Source organism: Ovis canadensis, chromosome 21 (assembly GCF_042477335.2).
Source record: "Ovis canadensis isolate MfBH-ARS-UI-01 breed Bighorn chromosome 21, ARS-UI_OviCan_v2, whole genome shotgun sequence".
Classification (NCBI taxonomy): domain Eukaryota; kingdom Metazoa; phylum Chordata; class Mammalia; order Artiodactyla; family Bovidae; genus Ovis; species Ovis canadensis.
Genome location: NC_091265.1, coordinates 61,851,913 through 61,871,223, shown reverse-complemented (window position 1 = coordinate 61,871,223; position 19,311 = coordinate 61,851,913). Strand labels below are relative to the sequence as shown.

At 50.2% G+C, this 19,311-nt stretch overlaps 1 protein-coding gene and 1 long non-coding RNA gene across 11 annotated transcripts in view; one reads left to right on the top strand and one right to left on the bottom strand.

Moving 5' to 3' along the window:
- Positions 1-6,517: 6,517 nt before the first annotated feature.
- LOC138426771 (uncharacterized) lies at positions 6,518-13,165 on the bottom strand. 2 transcript variants are annotated; one of them, XR_011251740.1, is made up of 3 exons: positions 12,637-13,165; positions 7,097-7,218; positions 6,518-7,007 (listed from the first exon to the last, which is right to left on the bottom strand). It is a non-coding gene; the product is annotated as an uncharacterized lncRNA (long non-coding RNA). The 2 variants fall into 2 exon arrangements; XR_011251741.1 differs by lacking the exon at positions 7,097-7,218 and having other exon boundaries at positions 12,637-12,842.
- The window catches only part of CHKA (choline kinase alpha), a 58,060-nt gene continuing 51,643 nt past the window's right edge, over positions 12,895-19,311 (top strand). For all 9 annotated transcript variants that reach the window (XM_069565595.1, XM_069565594.1, XM_069565590.1 and 6 more), the window contains exon 1: positions 12,895-14,009. In XM_069565595.1, the coding sequence (XP_069421696.1) occupies positions 13,315-14,009 (695 nt within the window). In that variant the 5' untranslated portion in view covers positions 12,895-13,314. The remainder of the gene's footprint in view (positions 14,010-19,311) is intronic.

Here is a 19,311-nt window from a genome sequence, read left to right as displayed (position 1 = left end):
CAGAGATGCGGTTACCCAGGACCTCTGGCAGCAGAAAGAGTGGCACCCAAGCTGATGCCACTGTCCAGGAGCAATTCAGACCCTGGGTGGTCTCTGAGTCCAGCAGAGGCTTTCAGAATGTGGGGACCAAAACTGAGTCCTGTAAATGTGGCTTGATACTCCTGGGGGAAGAGGTGAGTGACTGAAGGAAGTAGAACAAAGTGCCCCCCCCAAAGCCTCCTGGCCGTGAGAGGTGTGAAGGAAGGGCTCTGGGGGCTCCACCCCAAGGTGGAGAAGGTGAGCAATAAGAACAGGGAGGACCTCCTCAGAAGCAGTGTCCAAGATGAAATTTGGGAAGAAGGTGACAGAGAAAGGGGCTTCCCAGGCAGCACTAGTGGTAAAGAACCAGCTTGCCAATGCAGGAGCACAGGAGACCTGGGCTAGATCCCTGGGTTGGTAAGATCCCTTGGAGGAGGACATACTCCAGTATTCATGCCTGGAGAATCCCATCAACAGAGGAGCCTGGCAGGCTACACTCCATGGGGTCGCAAAGAGTTGGACACAACTGAGCGACTTAGCACGCTGGAAACAGAGGACGAGACTGGGCACTGTGTTACGCTTGCATGTTTATTTCCACGAAAAGCTTTCACAGATATGAAATGATCAATGAGTTCATAAAAAAATGCTCAGCATCACTAATCATCAGGGAGATGCAGATAAAAACCACCAGGAGAGGGACTTCCCTGGCGGTCCAGGCATTAGGACTTGGCATTTCCTCTGACAAGGGCCCAGGTTCAATCTCCGGATGGGGAACTAAGATCCCCCAAGACACGTGAAAGTGAACGTGTCAGTTGCTCAGTGATGTCCGACTCTTGACAACCCCATGGACTGTAGGCCACCAGGCTCCTCTGTCTATGGGATTCCCGAGGCAAGAATACTGGAGTGGGAAGCCATTCCCTTCTCCAGGGGATCTTCCCAACTCAGGGGTCAAACTCAGGTCTCCCACATTGCAGGCAGATTCTTTATCATCTGAGCCGCCCCCAGGGAAGCCCCAAACAATACACGTGGCATGGTCAAAAAGAAAAAAAAACAGGAGACATCACTTCACACCCATTAGAATGCCCTTCTTTTTCTACTTCGGCTGCGCCGGGTCTTACTTCAGTTGCAGCATGTAGCATCTTGAATTGCGGCGTATGAATTCTCAGTTGCAGCGTGTGGGATATAGTTCCCTGACCAGGGATCCAACCTGGATCCTCTGCATTGAGAGTGCGAAGTCTTAGCCACTGAACCACCAGCTAAATCCCTAGGACCCTTATTTTAAAAATGGAAGCGAGAGAGAAAAGTGTTGGTGAATTGTGGGAAAAGGACAACCCCGGTGCATTGTGGGAATGTCATATGGTACAGCTGTAGAAACTAGTGTGCAGTTCCTCGAAACACTAAGCACAGAGCTCCACTTTGATCCAGAAGTCCCACTTCACGGCATATCCTCCAAAGAACTGAAAGCAAGCCCATGGACAAGTATTTCGGTGCCATGTTCCCGAAAGCGTTATTCACAGTAGCTGAAATGTGAATTCATGATCTGACAAAGGCTGCGCCTTGTTTCTTGGAGTGGTTTGCGGTCCCGCTGCAACGAATATTTGAGATCCTGGGTCTTGGACACCACTCACAATCTACTGAAGCAAATCTATTTGTTTTTATCTTTTTCCCTGTTTTAAAAAATTTTGTCAAGTGATTCTGATGTACCTTATAAGTTGAGAACCACTGATCTGGTGATCCAGGTCAGAGGCTTCCACACTAGGCTGCATATTATTACCTGAAAACATTAAAAAAAAAAAAAGTTTCTGGAAGATTTTTACTCATTAGTTTTTAGGTAGGGCCAATGCACATTTTAAGAAGCCCCCCAGATATGTCTGATGCAAGAAACCACTGGTCAAGACTTTCCAGTAATTTATAAGGAATGAATTTGAAAGCTACCCACATAACTCTTGGGATTAATCTTATGAATCAATTCGTAAACTACTGCTTTTGATTTAAAGTCATATTTGAGACCGAAATCAAAAGGCAGGAAACAGGTATAGAGTTTTGGTAAATTGAACTTTTGTGACCTATTTTAAAACAAATCATATTTATTGAATGAATGGCAAGGCACATGTATTTTTATAAATGTATTTACCTTTTGAAGATTTCTTAAAATGTCTACAGTATGTATTAGCATCCACTATTTTGGGGACTTCCCAGATGGTGCAACAGTAAAAAAATCTCCCTGCCAATGCAGGAGACTTTTTGTAAGAGACCTGGGTTCAATCCCTGGGTTGGGAAGAACCCCTGGAGAAGGGAATGGGCACCCACTCCAGTATTATTGCCTGGAAAATTCCATGGACAGAGGTGGGCCCCAGTCCAAGGGGTCGCAAAGAGTTGGGCAGGACTGAGCAACTGAACACACACAAAAGGTAGTAACAACTAGTGTCCGTCAACGGAGAGATGGATTTTTAAAACGTGATCTAACCATATGGTAGAATTTTTTTTTGGTCTAAAAAGGATTAAAATTCTGATACATGCCATAACATGGATGAACCTCAGAGGCATTGTGATAAATAAAATAGGTCACGGATTTCCCTGGTGGTCTTGCGGCTAAGACTCTGTGCTCCCAACGCAGGGGCCTGGGTTCAATCCCTGGTTGGGGAACTGGATCCCACGTGCCACAACTAAAGATCCTATATGCTACAACGAAGACCCAGCAAAGCCAAATAAACAATTTTTTAAAAAGAATTCAAATAGGTCAGACACATATTGCATGGTTCCACTTATATGAAGTGCCTAGAATACACACATTCACAGAGACAGAGAATAGAATGTGGTCACCAGGGCCAGATGGAAGGAGGAATAGGAAGCTGTTTAATGTGTACAAAGTTCTCAGTCCTGCAAGATGAAAAGAGTTCCAGAGACTGGGTGGACAACAATGTGAATTTACTTAATGCTACTGAGCAGTACACTTAAGGATGTTTAAGATGGTAAGGCTGGTTGTCTCAGATGAGAAGGTCCAGGTTCCTAGGACAGGCAGTAGAACAGCGTGAGGACCCCACTGGGCCCATGGTCATGAATTTGAAAGAAAACCAGTTGAACCAGTCTCAGGATGTTAATGCAGAACATTCAGCTTTCCAGGGGCAGCCGAGAAGGGCAGGGGAAGAGGAGCCAGTTGGGTTCGCCTCGGTGGGGGTTTGCCAGGTGGATGTAACAGAGGAAGAGAATGATGTATTAGGAGAGGCCAGCTGCGGTAACAAAGAGCCCCCAGATCACCCTGGTGAGTACCACAAAATTTTGCTTGAAGCTCATGTTAAAAGCCTTCTTTGTTCCTGGTCAGGGGTCTCTCCTCCAGGGCCCCGCTTCTCTGTTGCCTTCTCTTGGCAGCTCCCTAGGTCTGAACTTTCCCACCAGGAAAGGGGAGGTGTGAAGGCATGTCAAACATGTAGCCTCCTTGGCCCTGGAGGGGCACGTTTGGCCTCTGTGTGTCACAGTCCATTCATGTGGTGGGCAGGCAGCCTTCCTTCCACGTGGAGATCCATGGGGCCAGGCACTTTGGGGTTTCTGTGTTGCTGTTGTCTTCAGCTGTGCTTAGTTGCGGCCCATGGGATCTTCGTTGTGGCAAGCAGGATCTAGTTCCCAGACCAGAGATTAAACCTAGGGCTCCCTGCCTTGGGAGCAGAGTCTTAATCACTGGGCTGCCAGGGAAGTCCTGAAGCAGGCACTTTGGAAGGAGTGCCCTTGCCCTGGCTTCTTCCCCTGGACCCAGGGAAGCAGGAGGGCGGAGAGGCTCCCCCAGGACCCAAGGAGTATCGTGCTCCTAGCCCACCGCAAGGGGAGGGGTTACAGGGAAGTGCAGTCTTCCCATGTTCCCAGGAAGAAGGGGGCCCAGGTAGTGGAAGTTCTCATGGAGTCTCTGCCAGGAGGGTGGGTTTAAGAGAGCGTGATAATTGCAGCTTGATCTGAGGGTTGAAAAAGATCAGAAGTGGTAGCCAGAGTGCTTCCTTGGGGGTCCAGCGGCTAAGACTCTGCACTTGCGATGCAGGGGGCCCGGGTTCCATCTCTGGTCAGGGAACTAGATCCCACATGTTGCAATGAAGTTTGAAGATCCTGCGTGGGGCAACCAAGACCCAGCGTAGCCAAATAAATAAATACTTATAAAAATAGAAAGAAAGAAAAGAATAGAAGTGGTAGCCAGGGAAGGTCCCAGTGGAGCACACTAAGATCAAACAATAGGAGCTGGTGGATCTAAAGTAGGATGCTGTAAAGGGCTATTTCTGGTGGTGAAACAGCACAGTTCAGTCCAGTCACTCAGTCATGTCCGACTCTGCAATCCTGTGGTCTGCAGCACGCCAGGCTTCTTTGTCCATCACCAACTCCCAGAACTTGCTCAAACTCATGTCCATTGAGTTGGTGATGCCATCAAACCATCTTATCCTCTCTTGTCCCCTTTTCCTCTTGCCTTCAATCTTTCCCAGCATCAGGGTTTTTTCCAGTGAGTCAGTTCTTCACATCAGGTGTCTGAAGCTGATTGGAGCTTCAGCTTCAGCATCAGTCCTCCAATGAACACCCAGGACTGATTTCCTTTAAGACTGACTAGTTTGATCTCCTTGCAGTCCAAAGGACTCTCAAGAGTCTTCTCTAACACCACAGTTGAAAAACATCAGTTTTCCGGTGCTCTGCTTGCTTTATGGTCCAACTCTCACATCCATACATGATTACTAGAAAAACCATACCTTTGACTATATGGACCTTTGTTGACAAAGTAATGTCTCTGCTTTTTAATATGAGACATATTAAATAATGTCTCATATTAAATAATGAAACAGCACAGGGCCCCCAGCATATGACTGAGTGCAGGTGGACGTGTGGACAAGAGGCCAGGAGAACAGAGTTCTTTCTCCTTTCACTCCCCAGCTGTGGGCCAGGCTCTGTTTGAAGCTCTTCGTAACTATTCACTTATTCAATCCTCTAACAACTGTATGAGGTAGGGGCTCAAATTGTTCCCACCACCGCCGGTACCCCAGCACATGCGTTCACCGAGGAGCAGCCCCTGGAGAAGGATGGGGGCTAAGGGGTCGGTAGAGGCAGAGGCCAGCACAGGTGAGAAGGGAGAGGGGGGAGGTCTCACGGGCAGGAGGACCAAGGCTGCGGGCCTTTGGGGGAGGGGATCGCTGTAGGGCCTTAGCTCCTGTCTGGAGGCCTGGCTTCCTGGGAGAATCTGCTGGCGGATTCCACTTGCCTTCCGGGAGTCAAACCTTTGCCCCAAGGCTCCAGGAGCTGCCCTCGGCCACCCTCGCACCCTCCCCCGGCCAGTCTGGCGCCGCAGCCTCGGGCGGTGCCTAGCTGTTATCTGGTAAATATAAGCTCTAATTGCAAAAGCCAGTCGGAAAAACCCGGAAAGGCCTTTAGCTGCTCCTGATGAACACGGGAGCGGCTCCTACCGGGTCCCAAGCGCGGGGAGGGGGCTTGTAAAGCAGGGGAGGCCTGTGCCCTCAGCCACCCGCCCCTCGGCCAAGCGCCCTCTCACCGACAGCGGCCGCCTGGCGCAGGAGTCCTCCGCGCCCTCCTCCCCGTAGCCCCGGACCTTGGAATTTGGCCTGGCAGCTGTTGGGGGGAGGTGGGGGGCTGGGTACGGCCGCTGGTCTCTAGGACCCAGTGGATTCCAAGGCTGCCGCCAAGCGCCCCTCTGCCCTGTTAGATGGCTCAGAAGCTGGGCACCGGCCAAGGTCACACAGAGGGTCGCCAGGGGACCCCCACCTCTGGGAGGCTCCTTCAGACTGAGATGGGAGTGGGGGTCACCAAGGACAGAGCTAGGGGCATCAGGCTAGGGACCGGAGGTGCTCCTGGGGGAGAGACCCTCCCACAGGTTAGACCCTCTCCCTAACCCTTCCAGGAGTGAGGGGCCAGGTTCTGAGCATGCAGAGTGGGGAGTTGGGGGTGGGGTGCCGAGCTCTGGCCATGGGATCCCGGATAGACAGAACCACTGACTCCGGCCTGTGCCCCAGCCTCAGCTTACCCATCTGTTCAAGGGGCCCTCGAGTCCTGCTGGGTTTTCTCCACAGGAAGGAAAGCCACTCCAAGGCCACTTGGCACAAGTCCAGTCCGCAGGGCCCAGGCCTGACTGAGCAGGAAGGAGTCCAGTGGGGCACAGTTCCTGAACCAGGGTTTCCTGACGCCTGCCCAGAGGTTTGGTTCCCCACAGTGTGACTTCCGTCAGAACAGGGATCTTCTAAACAATTGCATTTCTTGTGTCACAAAAATAAGGCATCTAGGGTGCAAAACCAGGGGACAGGTTTCCACCAAAATCAGAAGGTGGGTTTGGAAGGCTTTCTGGTGGGGACACAGGAAACACACACAGGGGACCCCAGGGATCACTGCTGATAGGTGGATGGTCACTGCCAGGGTCTACCTTGGGGGCCCCAGGAGGGCTTCCTGTGCCCTAGGGCCTCAGAGTTAGATTTTTGGGGTCATTTCTAAATAAAGATAATCAGAGAGACGTGGTCAGGCTTGAAAATGCTCTTCAGTGTGCCACAAACCATAATTATTTTTAATGAATCCTGCTATTAGCTTGGGAACAGTAAAATTATCTTGTGCAGGAGCTTTTGCATGTGTGTTAAGAGCACTGGTGTGTGGGACTTCCCCGGTGGTCCAACGGTTAAGGCTCCATGTTTCTACTGCAGGGGGCGTGGATTCAATCCCTTTTCTGGAAACTAAGATCCCCCAAGGCACACAGCACGGCCGAAAAAATAAAAGGCATTGATTTGTTCAATTTACGTGTTTCAAATATGCCCCAGTTTTTTTTTTTAATAAATATTTTTAGATTAAAAAACATTCCATTTATTTTGACTGTGCTGAGTCTTTGTTGTTGAGAGGCTTTTCTCCAGCCGGGCTGAGTGTGGGCTACTCTCCTTGGCAGAGCGCAGGCTTCACATTGCCGAGGCTTCTCTTACTGTGGAGCACGGGCTCCAGGGCAAGCGGGCTTCCGTAGTCGCGGTTCCCAGGCCCTAGAACACAGCAGATGCGGTAGTTGTAGTGCTCACGCTTAATTGCTCTGGGGCCTGTGGGATCTACCCGCATCAGGGATTGAACTCACGTCATCCGTATTGGCAGGTGGATTCTTTTCCAAGGAGCCATCCGGGAAGCCCTATGCCCCAGTTTCAATAATTATGTTGAGGTACCAGCATGCCTTGGAGATACTGCGGCTTGAGTTCCAGACTACAACAAAGTTAAGTATCAACATAAAGCAAGCCACACGATTGTTTTTGTTTGTTTCCTAGTGCACATACCACATACTCCTAGCATACCGCAGTCTATTAAGTCTGCAACAATCATGTCTAAAAAACAGTGTACATCCTGCCAACTGGAAAAATCCACAACCTAAAAGTTGAGAATTACAGTTTTTAAAAGAAATGTGTGGCTGCGCTGTTTTTGTTGCTGCGCGCGCGGGCCTTCTCTACTTGCGGTGAGTTTGGGCTACCGTCTAGTTGCAGTTTGGGGCTTCTCACTACAGTGGATTCTCTCATTTCACAGCACAGGTTCTAGGGCCCGCAGGCTTCAGTAGCTGAGGTGCATGGGCTTAGTTGCTCTGGGTCGTGTGGCATCTTCCCAGACCAGGGATCAAGCCTGTGTCCCCTGCATTGGCAGGTGGCTTCTTAACCACTAGACCACCAGGGAAGCCTGAGAATTGTTTTATTGGGTGAACATTCTGAGATAGCTTGGAGGGACTGCTCCAAAGAGGTAAGGGATGACTCAGGGTATAGAGGAGTTTTTGCAATAAAAACCAGGTAGTGGGATCATTCAAAGATTACTGTTAATTAAAGGAAACTAGACATGTCGAATTAATGAATTTAGCACTTTTCTATGTATGGAAAGATGCCAGAGTCTAGGTTCACTGAAATAATTCCTCTGCTCTGCACCTGAGCTATCTAGGGCCTGTATCCTATTCTTCCCCATCCCAGTTCCTCAGGGTGCACCGCTGGGTGTGGCTGCAGTGGTTGATGGCTGGATGGCCACGGCCTCCTTGTTCACTGATATGGCAGGGAACATTCTTTATCTACATACTTTAAAAAAATACTTTATTGCTAAAAAATGCTAACCATCATCTGAGCCTTCACTGAGCAGAAATCTTTTTGCAAATCTATCAATATCAGCTGGAAAAAAAATGCACAACCTAAAAGTTGAGAGGTATGTTTATTTGGGGACCTTCCTGAGGAATGTAGTCTGGAAAAGAGACTTTCAGATGGCTCTGAGGAAACATTCCAAAGAGGCAAAGGGAGAAGCTGGGATATACAGAATTTTTGCTGGAAAACAACAACAACAACAACAACAACAACAAAAAACAAACAAATGAAACTCAGAGTCAAACATCAAAAGATTACTGCTAACCACAAAAATCAGACATCTTGAGTTAATGGTTTTAGTGTTTTCTCTGGATGGCAAGCTGCAAGAATCTGGGCTCAGCGCAATTATTCCTTTGATAGGCATCTCAGCTATCTAGTGCCAGCATTCTAATTTTCTCCATCCTGAATTCCCCTCAGGGTGCACAGCAAGGGGGCTGCCGCAGTGATTGATGGCTCCGATGGCCACAGCATTCATCGTTTACCAAAATGGTGGGCAGTAATTTTGGTCACAAAAACAAGATCTCAGATCACAATAACAAATATAATAATAATAATGTTTCCCCAAATTACCAAAATGTGACACAGACATGAAGTGAGCAAATGCTGTTGGAAAAATGCTACCAATAGGTCTGCTCCATACAGGTTGCCACAAATTTGGGGGGAAAAAAGTGGTATTTTTGAGGAGCAATAAAACACGTTTTGCCTGTATTTCTTCATTTTTGAAAAGTGCTAGGTGCCTCAAAGAATGGAAAAGGCCCCAGGCCCTGGTAGACTTCCAGGAGGCTCTGTATTGCTATTAACAGAGTTCTTTGCTCCCATCTCCCCTGGACCCCCCTGCCCCTGCCCCAGCCCCTGGCTAATGGGATGAGTTCCTGCAGGGCCACCCTTACTATTAATAACACCAGGTGCTGGGGATCCAGAGAGCAATCAGTACAAGTCCACAGCTACCCTTTGCGTGGGCCTGACCTTGAGCCCAGCCCTTTCCCTGCTCCTTCAATGATTCTCCCCACCTCCAACAATCGAGTAGGGTAGGAACAGTCATCTCCATCTGGTTTAAAGGGGTAGGTAACTTGTCTTAGGTCACACAGCTGGTGGAGGCAAATGCTCCAGACAGCTTTTTACCTCCAATGCTATACTCAAGATATCTGCATGTGGGGGGGTGGGTAGGGTGAGAGCCTGTCCCAACCACCGGACACATGGGTGTACGAGTCCCCTGCTCTCATTAAATTGTGGGCCCTCCGTCCTGCCTGGGGCCTTGGCCTTGAAACACTGAGGCTAGGTGTAAGGTAGAATCGTGTCTCAGAAAGGCCCAGAGACCTCTGGAAGCTGCTGGGCCTGCTCGCCCTCAGGCTAACAGAGCATCCTGGGCATGGGTCAACCCAGGCACTCAGTGAAGAGCCCAGTTCCATGTCACACTGCTGGCAGGGGCTGTAATTCAATCTTGAACAGTTAGGATTTCAGTCTGATGGCCTCTCTCCACCCACATTAATATTTTAAGGCTCAGAACTGAAACTGAGGTAACTGGGTTGAGTGCAGCCTGGGAGGGGGTGGTAAGCAGAGCCAACCAGGGCTCTCCTTCTGCAGTCCTCTAGGAAATCCCCACTGTGCCAAGTGCCTAGGACTTTCTGGGTCAAAGGTGCTTTTGGTGCAGAAGGATGGAGTTCCCCTATATTCAGGGGGAGGAGTCCTGGGTAGGTCCCTGGGTCCTGTCCTTACTAGCTGCCTGCCTTGGACAAATGGTTTTACCTCTTGGGTGAAGCTCAACCTTCTCACCTGAGAGACGAAGTGCTGATTATACTTAACATACTGTTGGCTTTGAAAGTTCAAAGATGCTGGATACAAGTAAGGAGCTTGCCTATGGTCTGCCCAACGACTCCCCTGCCAGGCCTCTCAGGCCAGACCACAGGAACCAGTCTCCAGGAAGGCCAGAGTCTGGGCAGGGCCTCGTAATCTCCCCCACGCCCTGCTCCCTGGCCCATCCTGAGGCCCATCACCCATGCCATGTGTCTGCTCTGACAGAATTTAGCATCAAGGAGCTTTTGGAAAATTTTTTCTGATGTCCTAGAAGAAAAGATTTTATGCTTGGAACACATTCCTCCCAGCACCAGCACCTGCCGTAGCAAATTTCTCTCCAAGCCTTGTCCACATGTGCACAAACGATCACATTCTGGTGATCAGAATGTCCATTGCATTCTCATCTTACACAGTATTGTCTTCCAAGGCTGGTTTGCTACAAGGCTGTGCGTTATTCATTACTCAATGCCAGCTGCTGGATAAGAAGCCACACCAAGCAGAGACTGAATGTAACAACAGGAGGGTGGGGGTGTCTTGCTCGCTGCACACATCCTGTACAGCCACCCGTTCACCCTTCACAACCACCCTGTGCCCTGTGAGTGATAACCCATTTTACAGCTGAGGAAACTGAGGCTCAACCCAAAGTGATAGTTGGCAAGAGCTGAGCCAGGACTTCATTTGTTCAGCAAATATTTCTTTTTAAAACCTTTTTCTTTCTGGCTGTGCTGCATCTTCATTGCTGTGTGGGCTTTTCTCTAGTTGCACCAAGTGGGGGCTACTCTTTGCAGTGCATGGGCTTCTCACTGCGGCAGCTTCTCTTGCTGCAGACCACAGGATCTAGGGTGTGCAGGCTTCAGGAGTTGCGGCACGTGGGCTCAATAGTTGCAGCTCCTAGAGCTAGGAGCAACTAGGGCTCTAGAGCACAGGCTCAGTAATTGTGGTGCATGGGCTTGGTTGATCTTCCCAGACCAGGGATCGAACTTGTGTTTCCTGCATTGCCTGGTGGACTCTTTACCACTGAGCCACCAGGGAAGAACTTTTCAGCAAATATTTCTGGCACACTGAAGGCACTCAAGGGAAAAATGTACCCTTCCTACTAACTTCACTCCTGACTGATGCGCCGACATCCTTTACAGCTCAGACTGGGACGCTAGACAAACATTTAGGTTATTTCCAGCTTTCTTCAGTGAGAAATAATGTGGTGATGCCAGTTTTGTACATGTATTCGGGGCTCTGTGCTGCTGATGACTTCTTGTTTGGGGAGGAAGTCTTGGGGATGGGTGCTCCCTCAAGGGTCATGGGCATATTTATCCTTCTGGATTTCTCCTTTGGGTAGTGATGTGTCTGATATTTTTCCTGAGCACCGTGTGTTGGATACATCATCACAGATGATTCAGGAAAGTTGCTCCTATTATTATGCTCATTGCAGAGGTAAAAGCAGCCTGAGGCTCCTGACTGCCTAGGAGAGATGTCTTCTCAACCTTTCAAAGCTCAGCTTAAACACCCCCTAATGTAAAATTTAATATTTTACCATTACCATGCCAAGCTACCTCAGTCTCTGCCATGGAGGTTTTGCGTGGAGTTGACAACCCCGGGGCTAAGGGTGGGTCCTGACTGGCCATTGAGAGAGAGCAAGTCCAGGACTTTAGTTAGACTGTAGTGGGCGGGAAGTTTTGCATCCATACAGGCATGATGCTCTTCACATGAAGCAACCAGGACACCTGCCTTGCTCTTCATCTTCTTCACCACGGCCAAGGGTCCTCACCTGAGTCATTCAGCCTCCACAGGACTCAGTCTCCATATCCATTAAATGGGAGCAGTAATGGACCTAACTTTCCAACATCTTTAATGAGGCAATTTCTTATTCCTACAACGAATTGTGATCCCATAAGGAAGCTGTGGGTTCTATTAGCCCAAACCAGCAGACACCAGAGTTCCCTCAAAGGACAGAGGCCCAACCCTCACTTCCTGTATCCCTTCCTCCCTGCCACGTTTCAAGCATTCCTGTGAGATTACCAGGCTGCTGCCACGGGATAGTGGCGTAAAGGCCTGTCACCTGGGCAGAACATAGACACAGCCCCACCTTCTCAGGGCTGGTATTTTTAGACAAAGTCCTTGGCCCTCTTATCTAAATGGCCTGACTGGAGACCTTGACTTCTCAGCTTTCCCGACATCCAGCTCCTCCTCTCCCCAAAGTGCTGGGCCGGCTCCCAGCTCCCTCCAGTTCAGTGTCCAGGCCCACCTCCACAGCTGTCTTGACAAAAGCCCCCTTTCATCATAATCCTTTGTTCAATGAGCCCTCCCCTCCCCCCCCCCCCCCCCTTGGAGCAAGTGCAGCCAAGCACACACTGCTAAGAAGAGATGTTTTCTTCTCGAAGACTGTGAAATCCCTACACAGAAGCCATTTCCTGTATGCCAGGCGCTGAATTTCCTAAGCAACCAGCGAAACCTCTTGTCCCAGCTCACGCCGGGTAAAAAGAGGATCCGTAATTTTTAGATGTATCCGTACTCCAATTACTTTTGGAAAGGACTGGGGCGCCGGGGTGAGAGAGGAGAGAGGGACACGGGGCAGTACATGGGGTAAATGGAGCGGGGGGAGGCCCTGCCCCACCCCCCACTTCCGCGAGCAAAGGTGCGTTAGTCACAGTCACGGGACTGCCTCCTGTGCGGGGGCGGGCGGGGCGGCCTCCACAAAGCCAGGAGCCCCCGCGACACTCACCTTTGGCCAGTGTTCGGGGAGGTCGCGGGGACGCCGCCCCGCCCGCCCCGCGCCCGTAGGCCCAGGCATCCTCAGCACCACGGACAGGGAAACTGAGGCTGCAGAAGGTTGGGCCGGCGGCGCGGCCTTGAACCTGTCTTCCCCCTTTCCGGCCTCGGCTTCTGACCCGGGGACAATCATTTCTCACGCTCCAGCTTGGACGGGGCGTGGCCACGCCTCCCGGAGAGCGGAGCCGGCGCCGGGAAGCGTTCTAAAAACACACCTACGGGGCTGCAGAAGGAGGTGCCTCGCTCCAAGGTCGTGGGGAGAGAGAAGCCGGCCTCCGGGCACCCGCTTCCTGCCTGCCCGCCCCCTGCCAGGCCTCAGCCTCTGCTGTCCTGCAGGTTTCGAGGGGGGTCCAAGCAAAGTTTCAGCCCCCATAGCCGAGGTCTGGCTCTCCTGAAGTTCAAGGGCCGCCCGGCCTCCGACCGCTCTCGGGGAGCCCCCAGCGGGTTTACTAGCTTGGCCATCCTTGCGACCCCAGGAGCCCGCTCGACGCTCCGCCCCCTTGAGGCGCCGCCCCTTCGAGGCCCCGCCTCCGTCGCTCGCAGCACTCGGGACTGGCAAGGAGGCGGGGCGGGGCCAGTGTGCTCCCGCAGCCAATGAGAAGGCGGCGTGGAGAGGGCGGAGGCGGTTGTGATGCACCGGGGCCCGCGGGCGGCGGCCAATCAGCGGCGAGCTCGAGGGCGGGCTGTGACGCGGCCGGCGCTCCTCGTGCGGCGGCGGTATAGGAGCGAGCGCCACGGCGAGCGGGATCAGCCGAGTGCTGCCGCCGCCGCCGCCCGCCCCTCGCTACCTCCACTCCGCCGCCGCCGCCGCCGCCCCGCACCCGTCCGCCGCGCCCCCAGCCGCCCGCGCCCCGGGCCTACCCGTCAGCGAGGGGGGGAGCGGCCTCGGCGCCCGGCCTCCGTGAGGGGGGCGTCCGGCCGGACCCTGAGCCTCGCTCTCACGCGCTGCGGCCGACCGCGCCTCCTCGGCCGCCTGCCCGGCATGAAGACCAAGTTCTGCAACGGGGGCGAGGCAGAGCCCTCGCCGCTCGGGCTACTGCTGAGCTGCGGCAGCGGCAGCGCGGCCCCGGCGCCCGGCGTGGGGCAGCAGCGCGACGGGGCCAGTGACCGCGAGCCCAAGCAGCTGGGCGGGCGGCAGCCGCCGCTCGCGCTGCCCCCGCCGCCGCCGCCGCCGCTGCCGCTGCCCCCGCCGCCCCCGCCGCCGCCGCCGGCGGACGACCAGCCCGAGCCCCGGACGCGGCGCAGGGCCTATCTGTGGTGCAAGGAGTTCCTGCCCGGCGCTTGGCGGGGCCTTCGCGAGGACCAGTTTCACATCAGTGTCATCAGGTCGGTGGCAGGGGGGGCGGGCAGTCAGGTGACGCCGGCCGGGGGCGGGGCCCGATGGAGGGGGCGCGGGCCCGCCGAGGGGCTCTGCGGCCGACTAGGGGCCAGATCCAGTAAAACGGACCCCGCGGCCCCTCAGGGCCACCCCCCACGCCCCGCCTGAAGGCAGGCTGTTGCAAACATACCGGTGTCGTGGGAAAGCAGGTCTCTTCTAAGGAGAACAATATTGTTCAGTCACAAAGTACACTTTGTACAGAAGCTTAAAATGTGTCTGAAAGAAGTGAAAGTGTTGGTCGCTCAGTCATGTCCGACCCTTTGTGACTCCATGGGCTGTAGCCCATCACGCTCCTCCGTCCATGGGGATTCTCCAGGCAAGGATACTGGAGTGGGTTGCCATGCCCTCCTCCAGGGGACCTTGAATGAAGGAGGGATATTGTGGCCCGCTTAAAAAAAAGTCACTTGGTGACTTTTGCTTTTAGTTTCTCTAGTCCAAGATTAGATCTCTTTCCTGTTGAAAGAGACATTTGTATGCGGTGAAGTGGAGGCCTCTGTTCATTCCTCACTAACCTTGCAGACAAGTAGGTGGGTGACAAGCCAAAATTAGGATGTGTGGCTCTAAAAATAACTACTAAAGGTAAAAAGATTTTGCCCCCTTTTTTAAGCTTAGAAAACTTAATCATAAGTTTAAATTACAAGAAATGTGTGTGCGTGTCTGTGTGTGTACGTCCGTATTCAGGCTTAACCAGAAAACATAAATTTGCTTTTTGTCAATACTGTGCCTTTGAGATGACCACTTATCATTTAGTAGACTTCCTTTTGTTGAGACATTTAAAAATGTGTGGTCTTTTACTGCTAATTTTCTTTTAACTGTTTGACCAGGTTGAGTGCAGTGTCTGGAAACTGGCTGGCTGGCTGGCTGCCACCAATAATCCTGAAATCCAGTTTTCGTCATTTGATTCCTTTTCTGTGCCCAGACCGCAAATGCAGCAGAATTAACTGACCTTCACTTTCTTTTTGTGCCAGTGGCCTTTCTTACAGATATGCTTAGGAGCAGTGAGAGTCGAAGAGAAAGGAAAGCCCAAGAATTGCCTAATTAAATGTTTTGTTGTTTTGTTTTTTCTCCCCAAATGAAACTTTCTTCCAAGCTATCACATTTAGTTAGGCCTGAAAATTCTGTGAGAGGATGGTCCCATGTGATGCTCAGATCATCCAACTGTAAAATGGAAGGTGTAAAGGGGCAGCAGCTTGCCTGAGGTCAGTGGCTCTGAGCCGACCTTAGAGCAAGCTGCCCAGCCTCTTGAACCCACTGCCTACTCCAGTGCTCTCTCCTGTTGCCTCTGAAAACATGTGGACACCCTGGATCCAGCCGTAGGTGTTTTTGTGGCCACTTTCTGGGGAGTGTCACTCATTAGCGAAACCTTTTGTGTTTTGTGCAAGTCTGACAATCTTAGAAGCTTAGAGGATGTCGATGAAAAAACTAATCAGTCGTCAATCTAAGAAAGAAATGGGAAGTTTTATTCGAGCCAGGCTGAGCCTCGTAACCCAGAGAGTCTCTGAGAGCTCTGAGAACTGTTGGGGGTGTGGGAAGCTGTGTGTACGTGGCCAAGAGCGACCTTACTAACAAGTACGGGTCTCAGCAGAAGGTTGCTGCTAATCAGGAGGAACAGACATCTGGGTTAATGATCTCAGTGTGGAAAGGTGCAGGAATCCGGCTTTGTGAAATATTTCTCCTGGAAACAATCCGAGGGTCATTTTTCCTGGAGCAAGAAGTGCCTCATCCTAATCTTTGCCCTGAATTCCTTTTGGGATGTATGTGAGTCAGTGACCGCAGTGGCTAATGATTTGATGCTTATAGAACTGGACGGTGGGCAAGATTCTCTACAGTCCTTTCCCTTTCAGTCTTAATTTGACCAAAGTTTAGGAGGCATTTGGTGAGCAATTCCATGGTGCTAGCCATGCTCATTCCCAGGTTGGGGAGGATTTCCTTGATAGGCCCCTTGATGTGCTGTTAGGGGACTAGGCCATGTGAACAGCAACCAAGAGCCTCTGGACCACATATCTTAGTAGTCTGTTATGCTCCAAGAGACAGTTCCCTGTTGTTGCTTCTTCCCACATGTAGAGCTGTACTACTATAGTCACTGGTTTTACAGAGCTTTATACTTAGTCAATCATTTCAAGTTATCTAATGGCCATTAATTTTATTGGAGGCTTAGTCACACATTTGATAACGCAGGAGACACTAATCTTATAAAATAGGCAGAATGCAAGTAATATAGCTAGTGATATTAACAAGGTCATGAGTGACTATTTAAGAACTCGCATTAGGTGCAGCCCAGTCTCTTCTGGGCCAGTTGCTGTCCTGAAGGGAAATGATGTGTTGGCCTTGTAAATGTGACATATGTATGTATGATATACTTTAAGGGAAATGATTATCGGCACTAAAGTTCACTGAAGATGTCTGCACATGCAAGGCGAGTGACTCCTGAGAGGACTGAGAGAGAGGAAGGATTGAGAGAGGAGTTTTGTGGCTGGCCCCAGAAGAAGGAAAATTGATCTTAATGGTTGAGTGGGTATTTCTGCCATTGGGGAGGGCTGGTTAGCAACGTAACACTCCAGGGGGAGGGAGCAGGCCGAAATGGGCAGAGAAGAGTTTTAGGGTTCAATTTTTCTTGTCTTGCTGTAAAATACAAATGTTTATTTCATCAAGAATGTTTTGTTTCTTTTCTCCAAGAATTGGTGATCTTGAAAGACACAACTTTCCTACTGGCTTGGTGGACCTTTTAGAATAATGTATGGTGTGGTGTCAGTCCTGTTTTCTGGAATAATGTAGTTGTGGAATGAGTTGAATGAGGAGAAGGAGGTGTTTTAGGGTATAGAAAGTGGGTGATGCCTAGTTTAAAAAAAAAAAAAGACAAAAGAGACAATTCAGAGTGGGGAGAGGGATACACCTGGTTGAAATTCAGGGGCCCTCCACAGCCAGTTGCTTTGTAGGTTCTGGTGATCACATCTTCCTGGCTCACATCTCCAGCCCCGGCTTTCTGCTGGGTGCTGGTCCGTCTTCAGCTTTTGAGAGCTCGCTCAGCTCAGTCCAACCAGTCTGTCCCATGTTTAACCCTTTTGCTCCTCCCCACCCTGGAATATGCTTCTCCTGCCCTTTTTTTTTTTTTCTTTTTCTTTGAACTATTAATATTAACAGCAGCCGGCTGGTGCCCCAGGGTTATTTCTCAGACTTCTCATTCTCTCTGGAAGCCCTTGTCAACACACAATGGCAGCTAAACCCTGGTGACCTGCCTCTGCGCCCACACCTCCCGTCTGCTCCAGCCCTGCTGTCCTGGCTTAGACCCTGTAACAGGAGGCACTTGTGCTGTGGGTTGCCTCAGCCCCAGTTCGATATACCATTGCCAGGGGTTTCTCAAATGTCCCGACTCCTTTGTTTGAAAGTTTACTGTGGCTTCTGTAGCTGGAGAATAAAATCCAAACTTGTTTGCATGTGTTACACTTGGGCCCCAGCATTACTTTTTCAGAGTGGTTCTTTTTTTGTTATTGTTTTATAAATCTCTCCTTTCCCCTAACCAGCAACAACTAGCTGAGCTAGTTACACTTGACCTTGTATTCCTTGAATGAGCTTTGTGTTTTCAGTCTCCAGGCCTTTCTTCGTTCCTCACTCTACTTGGCAACCCGGTGTCTGCTTTTAAAATACCTCCTTCAAGGCCTAAGTTAGAGAGCCAGAAGAATTAATTTCTTACTCGCTTAGGTTTCTTCTATAGCACTTTCTGCACAGACACCTTTGTGTCACAGCACTTACCGTACTGTGTGTTTATTTGTTCAACTGCGTTAGATTGAATTTTTAGAGGGAGGTCATGTTCATCTTTACATCTCCAGCAATAGAAAAGTGCTTGACTTTAGCCCCTGGATTTTAGCTTAAATTGGCTTCTTTTCTGTCCTAATGTTGATGACAGGAGTCTTTGTCATCAGACTGCTGGTTGCCCAAGTCCCTCCAGCTAAGAGTGGTATAGGGAAAGATACAAATTATCGGAACATGAAAATTGTCTAATGAGCTGACCACTTGGGAGTTTTCTCCTTGCCCGGACATCATAGCTGAACATCAGCTTGTACCTCTGCCCATCAGATTAGTGTTATTGTCACACTCAGTGCTGGTTGGTAAAGCGGTCACAGTTGTGAAACGTAATTGTTAATCTTGCAAAAGATGCACGATGTCTTTTAAGTTTGAGGAAAGAAATGTTTGAGGACTGAAAGTTTCACACATATCCCTCCACAGCCCACTACTAGTTAAGAAACGATGGGGTAGATGGTACTACCAGCTCCTCAAAAGTGAATTGTTTGAGTATCAAGACAGAGAGGCCCTTGAAAAAGACTGGCAAAATCCTCAGCTGTATTTGCAGAATTCTACAGCAGGAGTTGAAGAAGGAGTGAGTTGTGCTGCATGGTGCCATCATAAATGTTTTGGAAAAATTAAGCCAAAATTCCCTACTTGGTTTCCTTTTTATGTCATAGTTCCATTTATAACCTACATTATGTTACATGTAAAAACATAAATGATTCTGTTTCATTTTTCAAGATAAAGTTTCATTTACACTTTGTTTTTACTACACACTGAAAATTTGGTCCCTTAATTGGCTTTACTTCTTTCCAAAAAAAAAGAATAAACTTTAGAGCAGTTTTAGATTGACAGCGGAATTGGGCAGAAAGTACAGAGTTCGCTTTTTACCTCCGCCTCCCCCACAGCCCCCATCACTGTTGGTCACTCCTCCCCCAGCGGCACCCTTGGTACCGTCTGCGGACCTGCACTGACATGTCTTTACCATGGTCCACAGTTTACGTTAGGGTTCACGGCGGTGTACATTCTGTAGGTTTAGACAAATGCATGATGACATATCGTATCCACCACTGTAGGATCCTACAGAAGAGCCTCATGACCCCCAAAGTCCTGTGTCCTCTGTTTATCCCACCCTCCCCTCAACCCCTGATCTTTTCAGTGTCTCCATAGGTTTGCCTTTTCTAGAATGTCATATGGTTGGAATCATGCGGTGTAGCCTTTTCATTGCCTTCTTTCACTTGAAAAGCATTTACGTTTACTCCGTATCTTTTCATGGCTTGAGAGCCTTAGCGCTGAATCGTTTCCCATGGTCTGGGTGTGCCACAGTTTTATCCATTGGCCTACTGAAGGATGTTTTTGATTGCTTCCAAGTTTTGACAGTTGAATACAGCTCTTAGGAACATCCTTGTACAGGTTTTTGTGTGGACATAACTTTTCAGTTTATTTGGGTAAATAGCAAGGACAGCT